We start from the raw sequence: 25942 nt of genomic DNA on the forward strand, positions 1-25942 counted from the left end.
AAAGAAAACTTGAGTTTTATAGCACCAAATTATGTTTTAGCATAGCTAAGGGAGACCTTCCTGGACTGGCCAAAGAAGAGGATAAAAAGAAATCAGCAGCGAAGCTGGGGGAGGGAGCAACGTGGGTGATGACGTTAAAAGTCCTCTGGAGCACATCTGTGCGTCTCCACCGTAGAGTGCAAGGAAAATAACCTAAAATTTAATGGAATGGAGACTTCTGGAAATGTAACCTATGCTATTATCACGGACATATTCGTGATAGGACCTGAACCCAGATGGAAGTAGGAAAATAAATTGGTGATAGGCATGCCAATCTGAAAATAAGAGTTCCATCTGAGGCCATGGGATGCACCTCTGCACAGCTTTTCCAGCTCGGGATTCCTAACCTCGGGACTCCTCAGTTCGTCTGCTCAGGGTAAACATATCACCCATGTCATGCAACTGTTGGGAGATAAAGCACTGTATGAGTTTTACATGTTGTATTAGATTTCACCTCTGTGATTAGGAGAAGAATGGAGTTTTCTGGCATGCTGAGTGCCATATGCAAGCTAGTCTCTAGCCTACCTCAAGGGAAATTCATAAAAGGTTTTAATCAGACCATTAGATACATGCTTTCTTTTAAATCTAAGTGGCACAACCCAGGATATGGAATTTGAACATGCTTCATGCCCGAAAGAGGGAAAAATCAAGAATAACTTAAGTCAAAGGAAATTGCACCTAACAGTTAAACAGGCAAAGACTTTATTCAAGACCATCCCAATAAGGGTTGAGACGTCCTGTGGAGTGGAGTGGAGTGATCTGTCCTTTATTGTAACAAAAGACCAGACCGGAAAGTTTAGGTTGAGGTGAGCTCAAGGCAAAGAACTGGCTGATGGAGTGACAAAGAACAAGGATAATCAATAAGAACAGATCTCAGTGTTTGCTAATTAGCAACTGTAACTTAAACTGGGCTCCTCCTCTCCCACAACACTGGAAGACAAAGGTCCTCTGTTTCTTCACGACTACCTTTCAAAGGTATGGCCCCTAGGTCTTTAAAAAGGACGGTCCTGAATTGTCAAAACATCAAAAGGCTGGAAAACTTTTAGATCTCGAAGGGGCGGAGAAAATTTGCAAGAGCAAGTTTCCTCAAGTGAACTCTCTAGCTGTAAGAAAAACATTTCAGAGAAGTCGACCGTCAGAAAGAAATCAGTCTGAAATTTAGTCTGGCCCAGGAGACTGTGAAGGTGTTCTCCATTACCTGAGGCCACAAACCCTCATCCTCTTCAGGAAAGGTACTACGGTACGTGCTGTGGTGTTGACCCCAGACGGCATGACTACATCCCAGCACCCCCCTTACCAGCTGGGCGACTCTGGCCAAGTCCTACAGCCAGAGCTGCACCCTCCTTCCTTGTCAGACAGCAAGGGTACCAGGGCCTGGTATGGAATAGCCGCTCGGTAAGTATTAGCTACCACGATTGTTCTTTTCACCATCATTACTTATGATATTACCCTACCATACCAGTACTTGTTTGGCACTCGAGTACTTTCCATGTTTCAAATGGTGAGAGGGGTCATAACTGTAGGAAACTAGGCCATAGGCCCCAGGTCTTGCCTCTCTCTGTAAGGATATTCCCCTCAGAGGTTACCTAAAGCTACAATCATCTTAGGACTTGAGTTTAGGAGATTTGAGCCTAGTTTTCTGTTGTTCCTCCCTGGAGAGCCAAAATGCTGGCATTGCACCGTGCCCTGGCCCTCTGAGCCCACCAGATCCTGGAGGGCCTCACACCAAAGCCTGGACTGAGGTGGTGTGACCGAAGTTCCCTTAAACTGAGTTCACTGCTACCCTCGCAAACCAGGGTGCCCAAGAGAAGACACGCAAGGCTACAACGCAGGAGATCCCACAGGGAGCGAGGCCATCCTGCCCTTACACAACTTTATACACTATCACACTGGAACGATATCTGTCAATGCCCTTGAGCCCCAGAACCACAAACCAACAGTGAGAGGCCGAGGCCGCCTTGACGGAAGGCTTCTAAATGGCTGAAAAAGCCCTTTGCCTCTAGGCACTTGCTTCCCCAAACAACCGTGACCATTCTCTTTGGGGAGCACAAGCTGCTCCACCAAGGGACACAGAACTTTTGCAAAGTCACCAGTTCATCATGCTTTCTGGAATTTTTGATAGGAAAAAAAAAAAACCAAACTCATGAAAGAGAAACCACATGAATTATTTTCCTTTCTCCCTGATTCCTTTGCCAAATAGTAAATGTTGATGTATTAAAATTGCTTTAATTATTCCATTGAGTTGTTCCAGCAATTACATTCTCTCAAATTAATTAAAAAAGCGTTGTAAGGCTTTTAATGGAAATAAACTTGTTCAAGCTGTAAAAAGACGGATTAAAAAGTTTGAAACCTTGATAGGAAGAGGCCTGCTAAACATGCTTAAATCACAATGCTCCTTCACAAAAAGTTTATATTATATATATATATATATATATATATACACGTCGCAGAATCCCAAGTCTTTTTTTTTTTTTCACATGGATATAATCATTTCTGCTAAAATGGTATTTTATTGTTCAGTTAGGCAAATCCCCTTCTAAGGTTTAAATAGCACAATAAAACAATATAATTTCTTACCTTGTAGTTCTAGAGGTCGGAAGCCTGAAGGGGTCGTAAAGCAGAAGGCAAGCGGAGAGCAAAGCACAAGCTAACACCCCACAACCCAAGTGCAACTCTTTCTGCCCATGCGTACTGTCCTACTGCTAGGCTATAACCACCTTTTTGCACCAAAAACCTATCAAGCATTCTTTCTTGGCTGTTGGCTCCCCAACTCCACCTCAAAACACATTATTCTTACTTTTAGTCCGAGGAGATGAAGGCGTAGTCAGGACTTTGTTCCTTCTGGAAGCTCTGGAGGAGAATTCATCGCTTTTCATTTTCCAGCTTCTAGAGGCTTCCAGTATGTTTTGGTTTATGGCTCCAATTTCCAAGCCAGCAATAACAGACCTAGGCCTTAATCACCTACTCCCGTCAAGTCTCCTTCCCCATCTCTCTCATTTCATAAAGACACTCGTGATTCCATTCGGCGCACCTGAACAATCCAGGCTACGGTCCCCACTCCAGGTCAGCTAATTTATAATATTACTTTCACCAGCAACCTTAAAGCCTCTTTGCTGTGGACCCTAGCGTTTTCACAGGTTCCAGGGATGAAGACGTGAGACATCTGTGGAGAGCCATTATTCTGCTTACCACGGGGCGGTTGAGAAAGAAATATGGCAGAGGAATAAGAGCTCCCAGTCTTGCCTTCCAGTAGAAGCACTGGGTTGCGTGAATTCTAAGTGGCATTATTATCAGGTTGATAGACAACATAGAGGACTGAGGCAGAATGAAGGCTTGAGACAGTTAATAACTCACCACCAGCCTAAATCAAAGCCAGCAGTAGAGGCTGAGAGTCTAGAGCTCAGAAGGGTGAAATTGGCTATTTAACAGAATACGTCTCTTAAATGGATATTTCAGTGATGTTTATAAAGATGAGTGAATTAATGCTTTAAAAAAGTACTATTGATTTTCTATAGCAGTATGCAAAAAATATGGATGAGTCCCACGTACATTTTTGACTTTAAAGTAATTTGTAACAAACCACCAAAATTGAATAAACCAGAAATATTGAATAAGTCCTAAAAACAGAAAGCAAGGCAGTATAAAAAGAATTAACGTCTGAACAGCCCTTGATTTTTACATGATAGAAAGCAGCTGAGAAGACTATCACTCAGAAGTACAGTGACCAATAAAATAGTTATACTCTAGGGGCGCCTGGGTGGCTCAGTGGGTTAAGCCGCTGCCTTCGGCTCGGGTCATGATCTCAGGGTCCTGGGATCGAGTCCCGCATTGGACTCTCCGCTCAGCAGGGAGCCTGCTTCCTCCTCTCTCTCTCTGCCTGCCTCTCTGCCTACTTGTGATCTCTCTCTGTCAAAAAAAAAAAAAAAAAAAGTTACACTCTAATCATGTATGATTTTTTTAATCTGTGATTCTAACAATATAGAACCCATTATAGGCCTTTATAAAGAAGCAAGCAAGCAGCAGATTACAATCAGGCATATCAATAAAATGTTCCATGTCATGGAAGCAGGATTTTTTTTTATATCTGTCGGAGAAAGCTCCAACCACCATGTAGGGTTAGAAAGCTGTGTACATGATTGTCTTACAGCAGTTTCCTTTATAAAGCACTTGAACCTTCCAGCTTTAACTCTTCAGATACGCTGCCTAATGGAAGCAGACCTACAGAAAAAAGACTATCAGGTAGAGTTCACCCACCCTGAACTGTTCGGGAGTTTGCCACTTTTATTCTGAGGACTATAAAGGAGTTCTTTATTATCAATAATGGAAAAACCGACAAAACATTTCTGGTGTGATTTTGGGATGCCACAGTTTATTAACTTGTTGATGGAAGGAGTTCTAACACCCTCTGCTTTTTAAATGTTGGTTTACATATTGGCTCTGCCAGATTATAGAGTTATTTCAGGGAGAGCAGCTTAAGTTTTAAATTCCTCAAAAGCAATTATTCACTCGATGATGATCATTGTCAAGCAAGATAAGGCCTCATTTTCTGACAGATTCTCAGAGGTAAGTGTTCCATAGATCGCAAACATAAAAATTTTCTGTTCCGAGGCATTCTTTTTCTCTCCCTATTGCCGGGCTGTCTTTCTATTCACTGAAAATTATTATATGAAATAAAATCTGTCTTCCCAAGTTTTCCATTAAAAAACTGATTTGTGTGCTCCAGGAGGATGGGAAGTTTGTCATATATATGTTTGATACAAAGGAAAACACATTGAAAATGTACAATTTATATTTAGCAACTGCAGGGCACATCTGTTAACGAAGGGACACATCTATTATTCAAGGCAATCATCAACATAACTATCCGATCATTTGTCTGAGAAACCTGAGCTTTGAGTTCAGAGAGAAATCTCCCCCTCTCCTTTGGGCTGGTGCGGAGGACAGCTGGATTGTGGTTTGTATCAATCGGATTCTTGTCAAGATGATTCCCCTCGGTGGTGGCTTGACTACAGCTGAGAGAAACCTCTCTCATACCCTCCCTTCCACCATCAATTCCATTCGTTGGATACATTGCCAAGTGACTTTGGGGATAGAGCCTAGGAGGGCTGTCATACAAGGGTGATATACTAAATATTTAGTATATTTAGGCTCGTGAAGGTAATGCCCAGTGAGGATGGATCCTGACAACAGCACGGAGTCCTGGGGTCCTTGCTGACCCTTAGGTCCAGGACCAGAATAAGGTCCCAAGGGAGACGCTAGAGTTGCTGGCACACCCTAAGGACATTAATGGAACTTACGACAGCAGCTCTTTATTGATCTGAAGTATTCCAATGTTCTAATAACGGGTCCCAACAAACTGAACATAAGCTCTAGTATAAGCAAAAAATTTCATTACCGTATTGGGTTTGACCCCCACAAATAGTAAACCCACGTGGCAGGCACTTCCATCACAACGTGGTAAGGTGTCAAGTTCTCCCTCTTTAAGATAGTGTGCAAGTTAAAGACCTGTTTGAAGTAAAGAAAGGGTCCCAGAGAAACTCAGTCAAACTACCCAAGGATTTTGGTGCATTCGCTGATTTTTACTCATAAGAGATTGTTTTTTGAGCATTTAATGTATCTCTGCAGGGAATATAGCGTAGCAGAAAATGCTCACACTTCAGGGCTCACAGCTCTCCTCCATCAAGATCACAGCCCTACCATTTGTCACCTCTGCCATCCTGGGCAAGTTGCTTTACCCCGTGTGCTTTGGCTGGCAAAGCTACAGGTTAGGCCAAGGGTATCTTCTGACAGCTGTTCCCACTTCTGGATAGAGCACTTCTTGTCACGGCCAGCGCAACGAATCGACCAGGGTAACCGTGGGGGCTAAGAGGATGATGAAAAAAAGTTAAGAGACAAAGAGATGGGGGCAGGAGGGACACTGAAGAGGATGACCAACAGTGCCAAATTTATTCCACGTCTTACAAGCATTTATAAGGCAAACCAGAATAGGAGGAGCATTACATCAGTACCTAGTCAGATGACCACAAGTTCCTATAGCAAGTTTACATTAACTACAAGCAAACCTCGTGAGCCCAGGTAGTTTCGGCTAAAACCATTAGCAAGACAATCAGCCAGGGAGTGGATCATGGGAGGTACAGAACAACAAGGATTAACTAAGAACTCAGGGCTCTGGCCACATTGTTCCCTACTGCAGGGACAGTGTGTGGGAAGTCACGTAGGCGAGCGCACGACACATAGCACAGACCCTTTCTCAGTGTTACTCAACCTTCCTGTCCTTAACCTTGTCAAGGTGTCTGGACTTTGAAGGAGACATAAGTCAGGGCCTGGTTTGGTCCTCGACTCCAACCGTGCGGTGGCCTCCAACAACTTCTGTAGCATCTGTAGCATTTGCCCCTTGCTAACCATGCCAAACTTTCTTACTTTTTGACTGTTTTCCCCAACTAGAATGTTAAGTTCCATAAAATTTGTTTTTTTTTTTTTAAACCATTATTCACATTATGTCTCCAATGCCTAGAATTCTGATGGGTACCTAGTAGTTGATCTACATGTATCTGCTGAAAAAATTAATATTGTAACCTTTATCTCTTGAACAAGTTAATATTGTAACGTATTCTGGTTCTTTAGTATCCCTTAGAATGTTCTCTGCTGCAGTAACAGAAAATCTGAGTTAAACTGGTTTAAATAATAAAGAAATGTGGAGTTCTCACTAGACTGGAAATCCTGCACTACCCAAATTGAAGCTCTGTATTCAAGTGCTTTATTGTGTTTCCTCTTCACTCTCCCCTCAACAGGCTGAAATTTCTCATGCTGTCCAAGAGTCTGCCAGTGGCCGATGGGGGAGTTCAGCTTCCTATTTAAATCAAAGAGAGGTAGAGAAAACCACTCTCAGGTCCATGGGGGTGAAAGTCCTTTCCGCAGATCAGATTGAACCTATCTAACTCATGAGCTCATCCTTAACCCATTTGTTTCCAAACTTGAGCATGTATCTGACTCATCTGGAGGGTTTGTTCACCACACATTGCTGGGGTCCCCTCTAATAGTTTTTGATCCAGGAGGTCTCAGTGGGAGCCCAGGATGTTGTATTTCTGACACGTCCCTAGGGGCTGCCTCGGCTGAGCCATACTTGGAGAACATCTGCCTTAACCACTATCCATCTTTAGGGATAAGCCACACACTGCCTGGCTAAAGCCTGGATCCTTGAATCAATCAGTGATAAGAGGGATGGGAGGACCAAGGTTGGCTTGGATTTCAGGGGCCACCCTTATTGCGGAGGGCAGGGTCAACTTCCTCTGACCTACACAGGTTGCACAGAGAATGTGTCAGGAACAAGGAGGAGCAGAATGGATGAATTCTGGATAGGAAACTGGCAGCCAAATAACCCCTATAATGTAACTGGCTTAGGAAACATGCACAATATACATTGTTTCTTTGTTTCCCATGAAGAATTCTCGTGACCAAGATTCAATTACCAGAGTTCAGTAGATTTCTTTTCTTTCTAAAGCCCTCCTACCCTGCATATGCCAAGAATGAGCTGCTTTTCCACTCTCATTTATTTTATCCATTTATTTATTACTCGTCTGAGGGCCTGCTTCTCCAAGGCACAAAACACTATTCTGGGATAATTAATAGAAAATTTAAAAAACCCACTTTTAAGGAGTGGTCATTTAAAACTCAGCTGTTGGTGAGACAGTAGACCTAATGTCTTGGAGTACTTTTAAAATAGGAAAGTCTATAAGATAAGATAGAAGGCTTTGAAATCTACAAGAAAGTCTTAATTCATATGAGGTCGGTCTGATTTCTTTACTTCTTGGCCTCTTCTCCAAGCCATGCCAACGTGACACGTACCTTTAGTTTTTTTCCTCATTTTTGACTCGGAAAACTACAGTTGCTTTATCGGGCGGAACAATTCAACCTTGTTTTAAGGTGACTTGGATGCTGTTCCCATCCATTTGCCTTATTTTGGGGACTAAGGACCCAACCTGCAACAAGAATGATCTCTTTTTTTGTATTATATATTGTTCTAACAGATCTTAGGTTTTATAAATACCATATTAACTTTTTATGTCTTGGTCTAAATAGTTTTAATGGTTTTAAAAGATTCCCCCTTCCCCTCTGCCTGCCTCTCTGCCTACCTGTGATCTCTGTCAAATAAATAAATAAAATTAAAAAAAAAAAGATTATGGCTGAGGTTGTTGGTGATTATCATGACCATTATTTGAAACCAGAGAAGCTCCTTAATTCCCTGGAAAGAACAGACAGCTATAGATAAAAAGAAGTCTAGTGATAACTTTGTTCAATCAGTTTTTAGTTATGAGGAAGAAGTAACTCTTTTTAACAAAGCTAAGAAGAAAAAGAAGGGAACTGAGCCCCAAACGTCAATGGAGAATTGACAAAAATTTCGTAAAATACTTTTTAAATGCCTACTGAGGAACCTAAATATGTTGAGTTATTTAGTAGGAATTCAGAATCTGCTATGAAAAAAAAGAAACAAATCTCAATAGCTACCATGATGCATATTGAAACTTTCAATCTTTATGGTACATAAACAAAAAAATATGTTCTCATCACTTTGATATTGATAGCATGTTAAAAATCTAACATATGGTACATAAAAATGCACACCTACTTTTGTTCGCATGAGATAATAACTAGGCATTAATTTTTACAGTTAATGCAGAATTCTCACATGCATTTTATTTATCTACCTACTGTGTCAAAGGGTTGTTAGGAGTATTAACTGATATTAAACACTCACAGATTCAGGATCAAGCTTATTACCAGTAGTTATTAGGTCCTCACCAGATGTTAGTTCCAATTCCTTATTTTCTTGCACAGTCAATAGGCAAGAATTAATTACAACTATTATACAGAAGACTGAAGTTCATCCTATTTAAATCTTTCACCTAATATCACAGAGCAGAGACAAAACTCGAACTTTACCCCCGTTGTTTCAATGACTATTCTCTTCTTTCAGTGAGATCATACTATCTTCCTACTCATAATTTGGCCTGAAAGTTCTTTCCAGGTCTAAAATCTTTGTGCTTTATTGTGGACATTCTTATTAGTCTAAGAACAATTCATAAAATTAAGGTCTTACCATGACTGGATATGCCCCCACACTGTTCCAAACATTTGTTTGAATTCAAGGCATTAAGAAGTAAGTGACAGTTAAAAGGTTCAACCAGCATATCTCTTCATTTCTTGCATTGGATTCACTGGGACTTGTGATGTGATTTATATGGAATATGTAAGAGAAATGGGTTCATAATAAAGTACATATCTATTGTTTCTCTGTGTTTTAACCTAGATTTCAGGATCTTGGTGCAGATGCTAACATTATTCTGTACCAATTATGTGATTTCAGCTGATTTTTGGCTGGTTTCCACAGGGATAAGAGAATATACTCTGAGTGATTTTCTTTATGGCCCAACATAGTACTAATGTGTTAAATATCTTATGTGTGCTTGAAAAGAACATGGTTTCTGGCATTATTGGGCTCAATTTTCTATTACTGGATGTTCACTATATTAATTAAAGTAGGTCTGTGATTTATGTTGTTAATGTCTTCTATACCCTTACCACTTTCTACCTGCTTTTTCTTTCAGTTATTGAAAAAAGTATGTGAAGATCTCCCACCAGGACTGTGAATTTGTCCCTTATTTCAATGATCTGATACGAATATAACAATCTTACTAGTCTATAACTCTACCAAAATGACTTCCATGAAGTAATATCAATTATAGTATTTTATTGACATCAAAGATATCAATTATAAGATGTATGATTATTTTATGTACTAAAGAAGGAAAACCCTTGCTAAATAACACCTGTCATGATACCACAAAGACAGATCTACATAATTTTGTCATTCAAGACTCATGTTCTTAAATTCCTTTCATTTATTTCAAGGCATCTAGCAATCTCCCCTAACTTTAGTTACATTGCACCTGATTCAGTAATAAAGCTAAGTATAGTTTCATCCACTTTGGGGAATGCTCCTTTTACAGGTCCTAAGGTACTTGATTTCTGCTCTAAAGAATAGAAAATTAAATTGAACTCATGTTTCTACTTCTGAATACTCGCTTCAAAAATACCAAATGCATGCCCACTGCTCTGTTAACATGACTCTCCACAAAAGACAATATATTTGTTTTAATGCTGAGTTATTGTGTAATTGATATATTGACAATATCTTTTATGACCATTGAAATCAACACATGCAGTATCAACCAAGCTGATCATTCAATTAAGGTGGCAATGTGCCATGGACACCACCTGGTCAACAGCAACTTAAGATTTCCACCAATTTGGGACACCTGGGTGGCTCAGTCACCAAGTGTCTGCCTGAGGCTCAGGTCATGATTCCAGGGTCCTGGGATCAAGGTCTGCATGGAGCTTCCTGCTCAGTGGGAAGCCTGCTTCTCCTCTCCATTCCCTCTGCTTGTATCCTCTCTCTCTCTGTCTCTCTCTCGGTCAAATAAATAAATAAAAATCTTAAAAAATAAAACAAAACAAAAACTCCCATCAATTCTAAGATTTAACTGGGTATCCGAAATATGATTTAAAACTGATGAAATACCATTCTTAAACATCTGATTCGTCCTTTTATATTGCAAAATTTTACACTTTATAATGTCTTCCTCTCTTTCATTGTAAAATAATATGTAAAATAAATAATGGCAACTCAAATTTCTGAACAACTAAGATCATGAATAACCCAAAGTATGCCAGTGTGTTAGCACTAGCTTTCACTGAAATCCACAGATAATGTTCAATGTGTGCTTGATGACAGGGGAGATGAAAGAATAGGAAAGGAGAGAGTGCTTAACCGTGTGTGTGTGTGTGTGTGTGTGTGTGTGTGTGTCCCCCTCCCTTCACTCCTCTCATTTTTTTCTCCCCTGGAAAAGATATTTGTTTTGGAGACACTTCTTTTGCTCATATCATGAGATCAGAACAGGAACCAGCAACTTCTTACATGATCCCCAACTCCATAATTACAGGTATTGGTTTCAAGATGCCACCTGACATAGTAACACGTTCCTGGGCCCATAATTTGTCTAGTTGTAGGCATGTGACCCTATAGAGGCCAATTAGAAATGTCCCCCCAGGGCTTGTCAAAACGAAGCTGAAAAATAACAGTATTTTTTTTTCCTCATTGGAAAGCTCTGAGAATACAGGCACTGATGATGTCAGAAATCATGAGTTTAGCCTTGAAGAAACTCAGTCTGAGGTAATTTGGTTGGCATAAAGCCAAAAATGAGAGGCAGAAAGAGAAGCCCAACTGCTTCAATTCTCTAGTTCCTCTTATGGGAGTCTTCTACAATTTACATGAGTCAAATAATCCTCCATTTTGCTTAAGTACATTTGTCTTGGATTTCTTACATTTGCACCCAAAACTGCATTAGCTCTGGCTAATAAATTACGTAAAGGAATACGTACTTAGCACACATTTACGATGAAGGATAATAAAAATTACAATTATTTTGTATGACAGCAAATGTCACTTTATCACAGAAAGTAAAACACAATATTTTGGGGTGTATAGAAGTGAATAAAAATTTCACTGAAGTCTTCCCCCCCCCTTTATTTTTCTTTTGATGTCATGTTTTAAGAAGGAATGTGTGAGCAAAGTACTATTTGGAACTTGGGAAAAGTTTAATGTAAAAGGAAAAAAAAATAAAAGGGATTCAAAGTAACATACTCATCCCTCAGCATATTGAAAAGTGCAGCCATTCATTCCTTTTTGAATGTTATTATATAATTAAAATAAAGTTTGGCCCTGATTATAATTACAATGACTATGCTTCTTATTCTCAATGAAAATACTTTGAACGAAGACTTAGACAGGAACAGGTGTTTTCAGTTTGACTTACTGACAGGATCCAAGTAATTCTCAGCTTGCTATGAAATTTAGTAATATTCATATACTGCAGGCTTTCGCACATGCCTATTATTCTTAAAGGATTCCTAAGACACAAAACTATATACAGTAGTCTAGAGGGACTATCATAGCTTTTTTAAAATAAAAACCTGTGTTTGAATTGATGCAGTCAGTATTAACACTTCTGCCTGAATTTTACACTTGATCTCAGCCAAAAGGCCGAAGACCATCTGCCCGAATTTTAAAATAAAACTTCAACGGTCCTGTAACTGATGTAATCTGTCCGTTTAGTACAAATGGGCAAATCTTTGACTGCAGGAAGACTCCCAAGACAGATTCAACAATAGTATTTCCTTAGTAGCATTGGAATGGTGAGCCTTTACTTTGACTCTTAAAATATCCAAACATCTGAATTAGAAAAGTAATAATCATCAATGTTCTCTTCTGAAATTAGTCTTCTAATTGGAAATAGACAATATTTCCTCTCAAACCATATGAAGCCAACTGTACATTTTGATGAAAGAAAGTATTTTTTTTCACTATTAAATGTTATTTCAAATAGAATTAACCACTTTCTGACACTGGGGACATTTATATTCTGAAATCAAATGAGAAGTCTTTTGATTGATTTAGTATGTTCCTTTTGCTTTCAAATGAAAGGAAAGGTGCTATTAGAATTAACAAATTAAGTTCTCAGATACTTTATATAACTTTTATGTTAAGTGGACCATAGGCTAGATGTTGCTGGTTTTGGAGACTGGAATACACAGATCTCTACAGTGAAAAGAACAATGAACTTTTCAAATACTATTTCAAATACTATTCAAATACTTTTCTTGCTACTTGACTAAGTAATGTTCATGTACTGATTTTTTTACAGAGAATCTAATTCTAGAAAAACCTTACTTCCTAGCTTTAAACTATCTGGCAGTTTTGAGCTCTCTAATTTCCTTTGCTGTAACATTGATATGACAGTTGACAGCAAGTTATTTTATCCTGGAAGAGAGTCAGACCATTATTTGTTGACTTCCCTTTAGATGTTAAACATTTTTCTAAATGAAATAAAAAGTGTGTATTGCCGGAGCTTCTGGGTGGCTCAGTTGGCTAAGCATCTGCCTTTAGCTCGGGTCATGATCCTGGGGTCCTGGGATCGAGCCCAGTGCTGGGCTCTCTGCTCAGTGGGAAACCTGCTTCTCCTCTCCCTCTGCCTGCCCCTCTTGCTTGTGCCCTCTCTCTGTTAAATAAATAAGTAAAATCTTAAAACAAAACAAAAACAAAAACAGGTATTGCCTACCAAACTTACTTATTATCTGTAAGTCATGTACCTCTGTGAAGTCTCAATTTTAGTACTGAGTTAAAGAAGTAAGACTTGGGTTGTACTCACTGTTTTCCATCTCATTTTGAGTATGTGAACATTTCTCTATTTCTAAGATAGAGATGTGAATGCAACTTATCAGAAATAACTTACTTGGATCCTTTTACAACTGTAATTTGCTAGTAAAGATTATATAAACAGCCATCCTGGATCAGAAATTAAAATTTATCAGGCCACTCAGTATCTCTGCCATTGGCTTTAAGGGCTACACAGGTGGTGGACTTCTTTCTTGACATCATTGAAAGGTGCAATTATCTTCCTAAGGTTCTGACTTTACTCATTGTTTTATTAATTTATTAATTCATTTCCTCATTTCCTCATCCATCCACATCTGCATTTCACTCCTGATGGAAGCAAGAATAATACCTGAGCTAATTAGATCATACAGATTTTTGAACTGCAGGTTATAAATTTGGACCTCAGAATCCTGTGGAGAAATCATTACCTACCAATAAGGAAGTGTTACTAATTAATAAGGAGCATATCAATGACCCATAAACAAACCTGTCAGTGAGAAACATTTTTTAAATGTTTTATTTATTTGCCTGACAGAGACAGAGATCACAAGTAGACAGAATGGCTGGCAGAGGCGGAGAGAGAAGCGGGCTCCCCACTGAGCAAGGAGCCCAATGCGGGACCCCACTCCAGGACCCTGGGATCATGACCTGAGCCGAAGGCAGTAGCTTAACTAACTGAGCCACCCAGATGTCCAGTGAGAAACATTTTTAGTAGGACACAGTGAGTAACATAATCAGTTCTAGGTGCCAGAATATAATGGAATAGAGCAGTAAGCCTTTTAGTAAAGAGAGGCACACATTACCTAAATACATAATATATAAACAAATACATCATGAGAGATCTTTGGATAAGTTCTCTAGTATAGAATAGTTGAGTGTTATAATATGGAAGGAGGGATGGACCTCTTCAGATAAATCAGAAATGGTTTTTTAGAGAAGATGATATTTCACCACAGATTGAAAAGATAAAAAGGAACCTTAAGTTAGAAAAGCCAGGACTAGAATTCCAAGAAAAGGAAACTGGCAAGTGCAAGGATTTTGAGGCAAGAATTAGTTGGCATGTTGAGGCCCATGTAGCCATGTGGCTATAATGTAGTGTCTTAGTGTACAATGGAATATATATATATATATATATATATATATATATATATATGTGTGTGTGTCATAAATATCATATATATAATATATAATGTATTATTTATATATCTTTATATGTACATATACACATATTTTCCAGAGAATAATTTTTTTTTCTGAGAAAAAACTTTAACTATGACATTCAAAACAGGCAGCAAATGCAACCTATTCTGCATTTTCCTAAAGAATATCGGGCTGGGGGGGGGCGGGATGCAGCCCCACAAGAATGAAGTGGAATTACAGAAACCAAGGCACACAAAAGTACTACAGCACGTTATGATTTCACACAGGATTTTAAATGGCTAATGCAGACGATACAATTTACCATGAAAGTGCAGCAGCAGCCCAGAGCTCTGAAACCAAACACACCGGCTGTGAAAAGCGACGCCCGATGTCAGAGTGGACCATGTCAGCCACTGGGCTGATGAGGACAGGCAGCCTCGCGGCCGGTGGCCACGCCGCATGACGTGCTATTAAGGACCTGACGTACACAGGCATGTGTCATATCATGTACATGACCCTTCCTTCTCTGGATACTATGATATTTCCAATGTAGTCTATCCTTGGTACTTCCCGATTTCAAGGTAACGAGTATGAAGTCTGTAAGAAAATGGCAGGCTGGGGGGGTGGGGGGGTTATTTTACCACCATTTAGTCTCTTTGGAACTCCAGAGAAGGGAATTTTGAGTGAAAAAAGATGCTTATAAGCATATGAGGAATCTGCGAGTGCAGGTTTGTGACGAACTCTGTGTGGGCGGAGACTCCCCGAGCTGTCCTGTACCCGCACGCGCGTCACCTGTGTCCCTGCCATCATCCTCAGCATCACTCACTCCCTCCATCCGCAGGCGCCCCTCACCTTTAGTTGTACAATGCGTGTTGTTTCCACGGCACAGTTTTCAGGATCTCAACATTTCCTGTAGGGCAGGCTCACCCAAATAAATATTATTTTAACTTAGGACCCAGTCATGCGGGAAAGCGCACTTTCTCCGGTCTGAGGCTGGAGAGGAGAACATCCCACGTTCACCCACTGCTTTCTGGGTCTGGCAACTGCGTGCCTCTGTCTCCGCGCTTTGTTTATGGGTAAGACGAGCTGCTGTTGATGTTGAAAGTTCTCCCAGTTACCCGGGGTCTGACGTGGATGAGGAGAGGAGAGGGCAAAGTTACAGCTTTGATGTTGGCATGTTGGAAAGTAGAAAACAGAAGAGCTTAGCAGCTAGAGAAATGTTGCCTTTGGATCACGAACAGAAGGGCCAAAGCAAAAGTTTTATAAATAAAAGTGAAATTTCCCTAAGACTTCATGACTAAAATCTTTAGGGAGGTCACTTAGTTTTCAATAAAGTTTTCAGTGGGAGACTAATTCTCTTGTAGGATTGTAATTATATTTTAGAGCTGATTAAATATTGAACAATAAAAAACTAATCAAACTTCTACTTCTCCCTCTTAAAAATCAGTTAAATTAAATTTTAAAATACATATTAAGCGTATATATTTATATATTAAGTGCTTTGTATATAAAAATCTTCATTTCTATTCTTATTATTATGTGAAAGTCAGTATATGCCTTTAAAATAAAACATTTCCCCTCTAATTAAGCCTTATAAAAATATCAGGAGCTATCAGCATAAGTCGCTATAAAATTGATATTAATATTTCAAAAACTTTAGACGAACTATTTAATAATATTTAACTTTATTGATTGTATATTATGTAGTATTACTTTTATGAGATGGAATACATCTTTATTTCTAATAAATTCTATAAGAGAAATAAATTTGGAAGATATTATTAATGAAAAGCAAAATTAATTCTTCTCTAATTAAGTAATTCATTATGCTTTCCTTGCTCCCTTGGCTCCTGCCCTACTGACTCTCTCAGTCTCTAGAAGACCAGCGACTGTCCTCCTCATCAAATGCTCACACTCTCCTTAAATGCGATTGTTGAATCACATTGAATCTCCTTCTGAATCCAGGCCGGCTGTGATTACATAACAACTCTATGCCGACTGAATGAATCAACGAATCAATGAAATTCTGAGATAAACTTAAGGGCCAGGAAAACTTCTCAAAGACAAATAAACATTATTTTTATTGGCAGTGGTTCAAGATGGCGACAGAAGAAGATCCTGAACTTACCTCCTCCCACAGACACAAAGACACCTGTCTCCCACAGACACAGACACGTATGCAACAATTCTCTCTGAAAAATTAGCTGAACAGCTTCTCCACAATAAAGGATAAAAGGACCACACTGAGACCAGGAGGAGTAACAGAGACACGGTCTCACCAAAAACCCAACCTTTGGTGTGGTGACCCAAAATTGGGAAGATCTCACAAATACAGAGCTTCTCTTCAAGACTGAAGGGTTTGTGCCTCACATCAGGCACCCCAACTTTTGGGATGTGCCTGGGAGTGATGAACGTCCAAAACATTTGGCTTTATGATACCTGGTTGGCTCAGTGGGTAGAGCATGTGACCCTTGATCTTAGCGTTGTGATTTCAAGCCCTATAGTAAGTATAGGTGATTACTTAAAAATAATAAAATCTCTAAATAAACAAAACCAAACATTTGGCTTTGAAAAGCAAGGGGAATATATCTAGGAGAACCAGAGAACTGTAGAGAATAAGGAGTCAGCTTTTACTGGCTGGTGCACAGACTTACGTGTCCCAGCTCATGGCAAAAAGGAGCAGCTTGAAAAGCACCTGGCGTATAGGAGAAGGAGATTCATTTGCTAATCTTTTTTTTTTTTTTTTAAAGATTGTATTTATTTATTTCACAGAGAGAGATCACAAGTAGGCAGAGCAGCAGGCAGAGAGAGAGAGGAGGAAGTAGGCTCCCTGCCAAGCAGAGAGCCCGATGCAAGGCTCGGTCCCAGGACCTTGAGATCATGACCTGAGCCGAAGGCAGCAGCTTAACCCACTGAGCCACCCAGGCGCCTCTCATTTGCTGATCCTAAACCACCTGCCAGAGCCTGTCAGAACTCACTCCAGAGCCTGAGGCACTAGTGGACAACATTTTTGCATGCCCCTGTCACTTGCTAGCATCATGGGCATACCCCACCCCATGCAACTCCCAATATCCTGCTCTAGCCATGGTTGAGCGCCTCACCCCTGCTCCTATAGTCCCACCAAAGCTGATAACCAAATGCGCTGCTGAAGCCAGCAGTCTTGCATACCACTACTGCATTGCTCCTATACCCCACCAAAACCAGGCATGTACCCACACAGGAGCGTCCCCTGAACACTTGGTTCTGGTGGCCAGGGGATTATGTGTCAGGACCCCACAGATCTGGATCAGAGGGACAGTTCTTGGCAGGCTATCATGCCCAGAGCACTACACAGACAACACACTGAAATACAACCCCAGTCTCCCTCGGGGAAGGCTATAGGCTTATCACACTTCTGGAAGCTACCAGAGTGTTCTCAAGGAACATAGGCCAGAAGATGCCATCTTTGTGCTATATATATAGCTTGCCAATACTTGCACAAAAGAGCTCATCTATTCATCTGAGGCCCCAATATTAGCAACTGTCCCCAAGGGACAGTTCCAGATCACCTGGTCTGAAGGCCAGCAGAGTTTACAGTTGTTGTTAGACAGGACTGCATGTGTCTGTGTACTTTAAAATCTGCTTCCTCAGGGTCTAGCTCCCAAACAGCCTGAAACTAGTTGCTGACATTTGTCCACAGAAGACATTCACATGACCAAGAGGCCCATGAAAAGATGCTCAGTATCATTGATAATCAGGAAAAAGCAAATCAAAACCACAAGGAGCTCTCGCCTTCCACGTATCAGAATGACTATTATCAAAAGGAAGGAACTTGCCAGTGTTGGCGAGAATGTGGAGAAAAGAGAACCCTTGTGCACCGTTGGTGGGAATGTAAGTTGGTGCAGCTGCTGTGGAAAACAGTACGGAGGTCTTAAATTTTAAAAAGAAAAATTAAGGATAGAAATGCCATATGATCTAGCAATCCCATTTCTAGGTACTTATCCAAAGAAAACGAAAATACTAAGTCAACAAGGTAAATGCACCCAGATGCCCGTTGCAGCATTATTTACGACAACTACAATGTGGAAGCAACCTAACTGTTTGTGGTTGAAAAAATGGTCCATATACACTATGGAGTATTATGCCTCCATCAGAAAAGATGAATACCCAACTTTTGTACCAACATGGATGGGACTGGAAGAGATTATGCTGAGTGAAATAAGTCAAGCAGAGAGAGTCAATTATCATATGGTTTCACTTATTTGTGGAGCATAACAAATAGCATGGAGGACAAGGGGTGTTAGAGAGGAGAAGGGAGTTGGGGGAAATTGGAAGGGGAGGTGAACCATGAGAGACTATGGACTCTGAAAGACAATCTAAGGGGTTTTAAGTATTGGGGGTTGGGAGGTTGGGGGAACCAGGTGGTGGGTATTAGAGAGGGCACAGACTGCATGGAGCACTGGGTGTGGTACAAAAACAATGAATACTGTTATGCTGAAAATAAATAAAAAATAAATTAAAAAAAAGAAAAAAAGGCATATTTATTCAATGCAATACTATTCAGCCACAAAAAAGGAATGAAAATTTGGTATTTTGAGCCTGATAGCTCAGAGGGTTAAGCCTCTGCCTTCAGCTCAGGTCATGATCCCAGGGTCCTGGGATGGAGTCCCACATCAGGCTCTCTGCTTGGCAGGGAGTCTGCTTCCTCCTCTCTCTCTCTCTCTCTCTGCCTGCCTCTCTGCCTACTTGAGATCTCTCTCTCTCTGTCAGATAAATAAATAAAATCTTTAAACAATTAAAAAAAAAACAAACAAGAAAGAAAATTTGCTATTTGCAATGACATGCATGGACCTATATAGGGTATTATGCTAAGTGAAACGTCAGACACAGAAAGACCAAAAGCACATGATTTCACTTTTACATGGAATCTAAAAAACAAAACATAACTTATAGATACCGAGAATAAATTGGTGGTTGCCAGAAGAAAGGGGGTTGGAGGCATTGCCAAATGGGCGAAGGGGATCAAGAGATACCTACTTCTAGTTATAAAATAAATAAGTCATAGAGACCTAATGGACAGCAGTGTGACTGTAGTCAATAATAGTGTATTGTGCATTTGAAAGTTGCTAAGAGAGTAAATCTTAAAATTTTCATCATAAGAGGCAAATATTGTAAATTTTGCAGGGCAACAGATGTTAACTAGATTTAATGTGGTGATTATTCAGCAATACAAACAAATTTCAAATCAATGCGGTATACCTGAAACTAATAATTTTACCTATCAATTATACTTCAAAAAAAGCTTCAGAACATAAAACAAATTGATTTTTAATGAAACAATTATTTTTATTAAATATAACATACTTTATTCAGATGAAATACAATTGGTAGTTTTTTTTCCTCTGAGTTGTTCATTGAAACTTAATTGCCCAAGTTACAGCATTTTCTGTTTGCTTTATGTCCTATCATATTAACTGGTAATTCTTACATGCTTCCGTTTTTCACCATGATCACTGACACACGCAGATAGTGGCAGAAAGAACACAGAAGTAGTAATACAGTTTGGTTTTTAAAAGCAGTTGATTTGTCCTCAAACAGATTTGGATTGAAATACCACATTTGAACACTTGTCTGGCAAGAGGAGCAAATTAATGTTAGTTTTTCATAAACATGTTAGTTTTTTTAAAAACATGATTATTTTAAAGATTGTGTTAAATAATGAGTATAAACCCAATAAATATGGTACACTTTTCATAATTTCTCACTTAATTTTTTTGTTTACTATTCTTTTGTAAGTTTCTAATTCTAGATATTTTTTAGGTCCTGCCTTGTAATTTAATTTCAGGTGCTGAGCATGCCCAACAGTAAATTTAGAAACCACAAATTTTATGTCAGTATGTAGATTATAGTTCAAAAATATTTACTACATAAGAAAATGCATACAGAGATCTTAACATCAAATTATATTATAATATTCATTTACATTGAAGGGCGGTGCACTCTTAGGACTCAATTTTCAGATGCATTTTCAATTATTTCTCTTGTCTTTAATTTGTGCTTTCCTCAATTATCCTTGGTGCAATACTGTGTCCACACGTCTATAGCAGAGAGCTTTACTGGACCGCTAATGCTTCTCTGATTTAAGCTTTAGAATTTGCAACGATAATTATCCCAAGATAAGCTTATTTTTTCCTGATAATAGATGTCTTTGAATCGGTGCCCTGTTCGCTTTTCAGTGGTGACCCTAAAATCACTTTCTTTCTTAATCCACCTTGGATTTTGAGGAAATGGCCCTAAAGACCGCATAGTCGGAGAAAGACAAGAGGTAAGATGTAACAGGGAAGCTAATAGTAGGTCAGAAGGAGCCTAGTGTCTGCCCTCTGCTAATCCCTCTTACACTTGGGTTTCCTCTTTCCTATTCTCCTCCCTAATGAATAATTGCATTACCAGGTCGTCATGTGTGGCTTCAGGCTACAGCAAAGTGAACCTGATTTCTAAATTCCTAAGACACATACGCCATCAGGACCACTGTGCAATTTCTGAGTGAGGATACCGATTTTCTGTAAGGAAATGTACAAAAGCGTCATCAGGCAGGTTCAAAGCAGTGCAATGAGCCTTGGACTTGGAACCGTGGGGTTCTTGGTATCCTGACCTGTTTAACTTGTTCAGGGACTTTGGAGACTTGTTTCAACTCTTCTATTTCCTTACTTGCAGATAATGACTCATCATACCTAGAGCACTACGGTGACAGTCTCAGGATTCAGTAAATTTCTATATGGCAGGGGTGAATGGGTGGTTTAGTGGGTTAAGCCTCTGCCTTTGGCTCAGGTCGAGATCTCAGGGTTCTGGGATCAAGGCCCACATTGGGCTCTCTGCTCAGGTGGGGAGCCGGTCCACCCCCCCGCCCCCGCCTGCCTCTCTGCCTACTTGTGATCTCTGTCAAATAAATAAATAAAATCTTAAAAAAAAAATTCTATATGGCAACACCTACCATGCATGCTGCATACATTGCCTGAACCCCGTGTGCTGAGTGCAAGTCCCAAGTCAGACAGACGTGTGAGTTCCCTCTCAACCACCTGTGATGAGCTGGGGGAGTCAGGCGAGTTGCTTCAACTCTCTGAGCATCAGAGTTGGTGGTATTTTTTTTTTCTTTTTAGTTGTAAAATGAAGATAATTATCTCTCCTTTATAGGGTTTATGAAAATAGATCACCATAAAGAAGTAATGGTACTCAGATGGACTCCCTTAACTAGAGTTACGTACAGTGAAATCTGGAATGCAAAGTTGGACAAACAGGTTGAAGGTAAGCAACTTCTAGCTGGAATGTTTTCAGCCCAATTAAACCTTGATACTAAAAACCATTATGCAAATAGCCAGGTTTTTAAATTATATTCAGCTTATAATTTACCCATTCTGGAGTATATCTTGCTGAATATGATTTTTTTAATTTGAAGAATTAATACCTTAATAAAACTACAGAGTCATAAATATTAAAATGCTTCACATGTTTTTCATAGCCTAAGCAAATATTTATAATTAGATTAGACATAATGTGCCTGCATGACTGCTTCCTGAAGTACTATGTCTTCGTTAAAGAGCAGGGATCATGGTGCTACCAGACAGGATGTGAGTCTTCCTATCCCTGACAGCCACTGACGTGTTGGAAGACAGCAAGTCAGTGAGGACCAGAGCTGTTACAGACAGGACGATAGGGCTATATGTTCCTAGGATTCCCCCCCAAAAAACAGGTGGTCAGCACCCACGAGAGCATTAAACAAAGGCTATCTAAAGCTTATACTGTTAAAAAATGTACATTTTTGCTAATGCCAAGACTAAAACCTTTGTTACGAAAGTACTAACACCAGAAAATTGGCATTTCCTCCTTTCATTTCTCTGTTCTTCCTTCCTTTTATTCACCCAGCAGAGTCATAATAAGTTTCCAGTGAGTTTTTCTGTAGACCAGGCACTGAGTTCACATCGGTGCTAAACACTGAAAATTCAAACAGAATGGTGTTTCTCTTACTCTTAAAATGCATGCAGTCTGGTAAGAAGAAAGAGACAAGTGAAAGTAGAGCAATATATGGTTACCTGTGTCATAAAAAGCTGTACAGGCTCGAAGGGGAGCGCCAAAGAATGGAGTGGCTAATCACCCCAGCCAGTAAAGGCTCTCAAAGCAGAAGGGAGTGGGGTACCAGAAATACTGGAAAGAAGGAGGGGCCCCTGGAGCAAAGCTGACCAAGGAGAGATACCCAGACGGGCTTAAAGAGAGTAGCCAGCTTCTCAAGACTCAGAGAGCTATGTCTAGAGCAGATGTGTTCTTTTATATAGAATGATAACAAAATAGTGTAAAATCCCATTTCAGAGTTTAAATACAACCATTCTCAAAGCGGATTTTATCCTATCAATCAAATCCACAGTTGAAGAACTGTCTCTTATCTATAATTCAATACAGGAAACTATCCAATATAGGTTTCAACCTTTACCATTAATTATATATCTGCAATAAAATGAATACTAGTTATTGTTTTATGGTACTCTAGATAATTGAGCTCAGAATTTGTATTTTATTAATATAAATGTAAATATGCTACTTTGATTCCATCTTAAATTATGAAAGAGTTAATTTTAGTTTTAATAGAAAAAGGACCCTATTTCAATGTACAAATAAGTAGGTAGATATCAAATTAATAATATTTTTAAAATTTCTGTAGGAGTATAATATGTTTATTTTTAATAAGCTCTCAGTAAAATTTGATGATTATGTGTCAGATTAACTTATTTCAGAGTTAGAATGTAATAATGACATATGTGGGGCGCCTGGGTGGCTCAGTGGGTTAAGCCACTGCCTTCGGCTCAGGTCATGATCTCAGGGTCCTGGGATCGAGTCCCGCATCAGGCTCTCTGCTCAGCAGGGAGCCTGCTTCCTCCTCTCTCTCTCTCTCTCTGCCTGCCTCTCTGCCTACTTGTGATTTCTCTCTGTCAAATAAATAAATAAAATCTTAAAAAAAAAAAATAATGACATATGTGTATATGTGTCATGCAAACATAAGGTTACCTGTTGAAAGGTATGGTCTACATTTTAATAATCTGTAATCCCATGCCATGACAAAGAAATAAAATTAACTTAACATGAAATTTTTTTTATTATTCCCAGACCAACTAAAATTAACAAACCCTGTTCTCATCTATAGACATCTGATTTCATAATTACCAAGTGCTTCAATTAAAAAACACTTTTTTCTTCCACATTCAGAACTAAAAGTACACTAACCTCATATTACTGATCATTACATTATTTTAAGATCATTCGGAAAAAGAAATGTGAAAAAAGAATGACCCCTTACTATGCACAGTTACATTTACTTATAAAATCCACTTCATGAAATAGTGAATGATTCCTCTAAACAATGAGTTCCATGTGTCTTTTTAGGTTGTTTTGCTTTGTCTTATTTTGATTTTATTTTATATCCTCATTTACTGTCAGGCACTTACTGAATATGAATGAAACAGTTTAGTGAAAATCAAAGGTACAAAAGAAATAACACACAGGAAATAAAAGCTTCTTTTCTCTTTCTCCTCCTTTCCCTTTAGTTTTTCTCTGGTAGGTGCCATTTTTACTCTCAACTCTGACAATTAATTAATAGAGGGCTTGTTCAAAGCTGTGCTTTTAGCAAAGTAACTTCCTCCTATTGTATTTCTTTAAAGATAATCAATTGGAGCCTCTTTTAGCTGTCAATAAGGCTTCACTGCCTCCTTTTTTTCCTCCTGTCATCAGCAAGTGATACATTTAGAGCTACATGGGAGCCCATCTAAATGGTCCCCAGGAAAAAAAATGAGCTTTTTGTTATTATATATGCTACTAGTAATTTTTAAGAGCCCTGTTCTCTCAAAATAGAGATTTCAGCAGTAGCAACTGACTCATATATCTATTTGCATCAGACTGAAATGGGAGAAAGGAGAAAAATATGCCAAAGTAGGCACAATATGATTAAATGGGTTTTAGAACACAGCTAGTTACCCTAGTGGAAGGTTCATGTTAAAAAGTAAATAAATCGGGGCGCCTGGGTGGCTCAGTGGGTTAAAGCCTCTGCCTTCGGCTCAGGTCATGATCCCGGGGTCCTGGGATCGAGCCCCACATCGGGTTCTCTGCTCAGTGGAGAGCCTGCTTCCTCCTCTCTCTCTGCCTGCCTCTCTGCCTACTTGTGATCTCTGTCTGTCAAATAAATAAATTAAAAAAAAAAAAAGTAAATAAATAAAAAGTCAGCCAAACAATCTGTGGTTAGAAGAAGAAAAAAAATCTTGAGGGGAGTAAAGAAGACTTTATTTTTCATTCAGTCATAATGTTCTCTATATGAGTAATTAAGTCTGAGAATATTGTACTGAACAATGATGATAGAAATTAATAGATTCTAAATGAAGCATTTTCCTTTTATTCTCAACAGCTGTTCATTTTTACTTAGTGTGCACATCTTTCCCCCAAAAAGACAAAAGTAAAATTATTCTTTAGGAAATTAATCACATGCGTCTCATTATTTCAAATAAAATGTTCTAAAACCTAGCTTCTTCCTAAATGGAGAATAATCTCTTCACTGCACCCACCTCTGAACCTCGTCAATGAGGAGTGCAGTGCCACCTTCTGGTAGAGAGGGGGATCGCTTTTCTCTGTCTAGAGAGTTTCTTGAAACTTTGGAATCCAATTGTGGAAATGCATGTAATAAGAAAAAGAAACAGTATTCTTAAGCATTTATACTTCTTTATTATAATGGCACAATGGGTTGAAATTTAGCCTACTCTGAACATGGCTTGATGTAACTTACAATATTTTAACTTACAGTATTTAACTTACAGTATTTTTTTTCAGTAGGAAGGAATCACTACGTCAAACTCAACAAGCCTCAGCAATTTCTTGTTAAAAGATAGCAAATGAGCAATTTGTTTTTAAAAACGTATGAGCAAAGGAATATAACTTTCAAGATGTAACGAGTATTAGCGTCTATTGCATTACATTTATAAGTTGCATGGGTTGCTTAAAATGGGGGTAGTGATTTCTTCATGTAAATACAGATTACATGGAGAATTCACATACATACTGAGTGAACAGTTTTGGAAGTTCATCTTTATATAATATGTACATGAGGATTTTCTACTGAAATATGCTTAATGTATGCATCACTTCATTTAATTTTCATAACAACCAATGAAGCATTTTATTCTAGACGAGGGAATTGAGATTCAAACCAGACAAGTTTCCTGTCCTAGATGATTCAGTGAGTGGTGGTGAGTCAGAATTCAAACTGACGACAATTCAAATTTTAATGAGTTTTCTACAAGCACTTTCCTCAATTCACTGAATATCCAAAAAGTGTTTTACTAAAAGCCCAAAGGTTTAATTTGCTTAAGTTTTCCCAGCATTCATGTTTACTTCCTCATGCCAAAAATATTAAATCAGTTAACTCTTAGCAAATATATTGTATGGGATTATAGAAAACTGTATATTGTATAACATATATTT

At 39.0% G+C, this 25942-nt stretch overlaps 1 protein-coding gene across 3 annotated transcripts in view; it reads right to left on the reverse strand.

Moving 5' to 3' along the window:
• The window catches only part of GPC5 (glypican 5), a 1399440-nt gene that overhangs the window by 647297 nt on the left and 726201 nt on the right, over nt 1–25942 (reverse strand). The window contains exon 8 of one of the 3 annotated variants that reach the window (XM_032314682.1): nt 5608–5901. The exons of the other annotated variants lie outside the window; for them this stretch is intronic. Coding sequence (XP_032170573.1) covers nt 5861–5901 — 41 coding nt within the window. The 3' untranslated portion in view covers nt 5608–5860. Of the gene's footprint in view, nt 1–5607; nt 5902–25942 lie in introns of those variants that run through there. 3 annotated transcript variants of the gene reach the window in all.

This window comes from Mustela erminea, chromosome 15, assembly GCF_009829155.1.
Source record: "Mustela erminea isolate mMusErm1 chromosome 15, mMusErm1.Pri, whole genome shotgun sequence".
NCBI classification, from domain to species: Eukaryota; Metazoa; Chordata; class Mammalia; order Carnivora; family Mustelidae; genus Mustela; species Mustela erminea.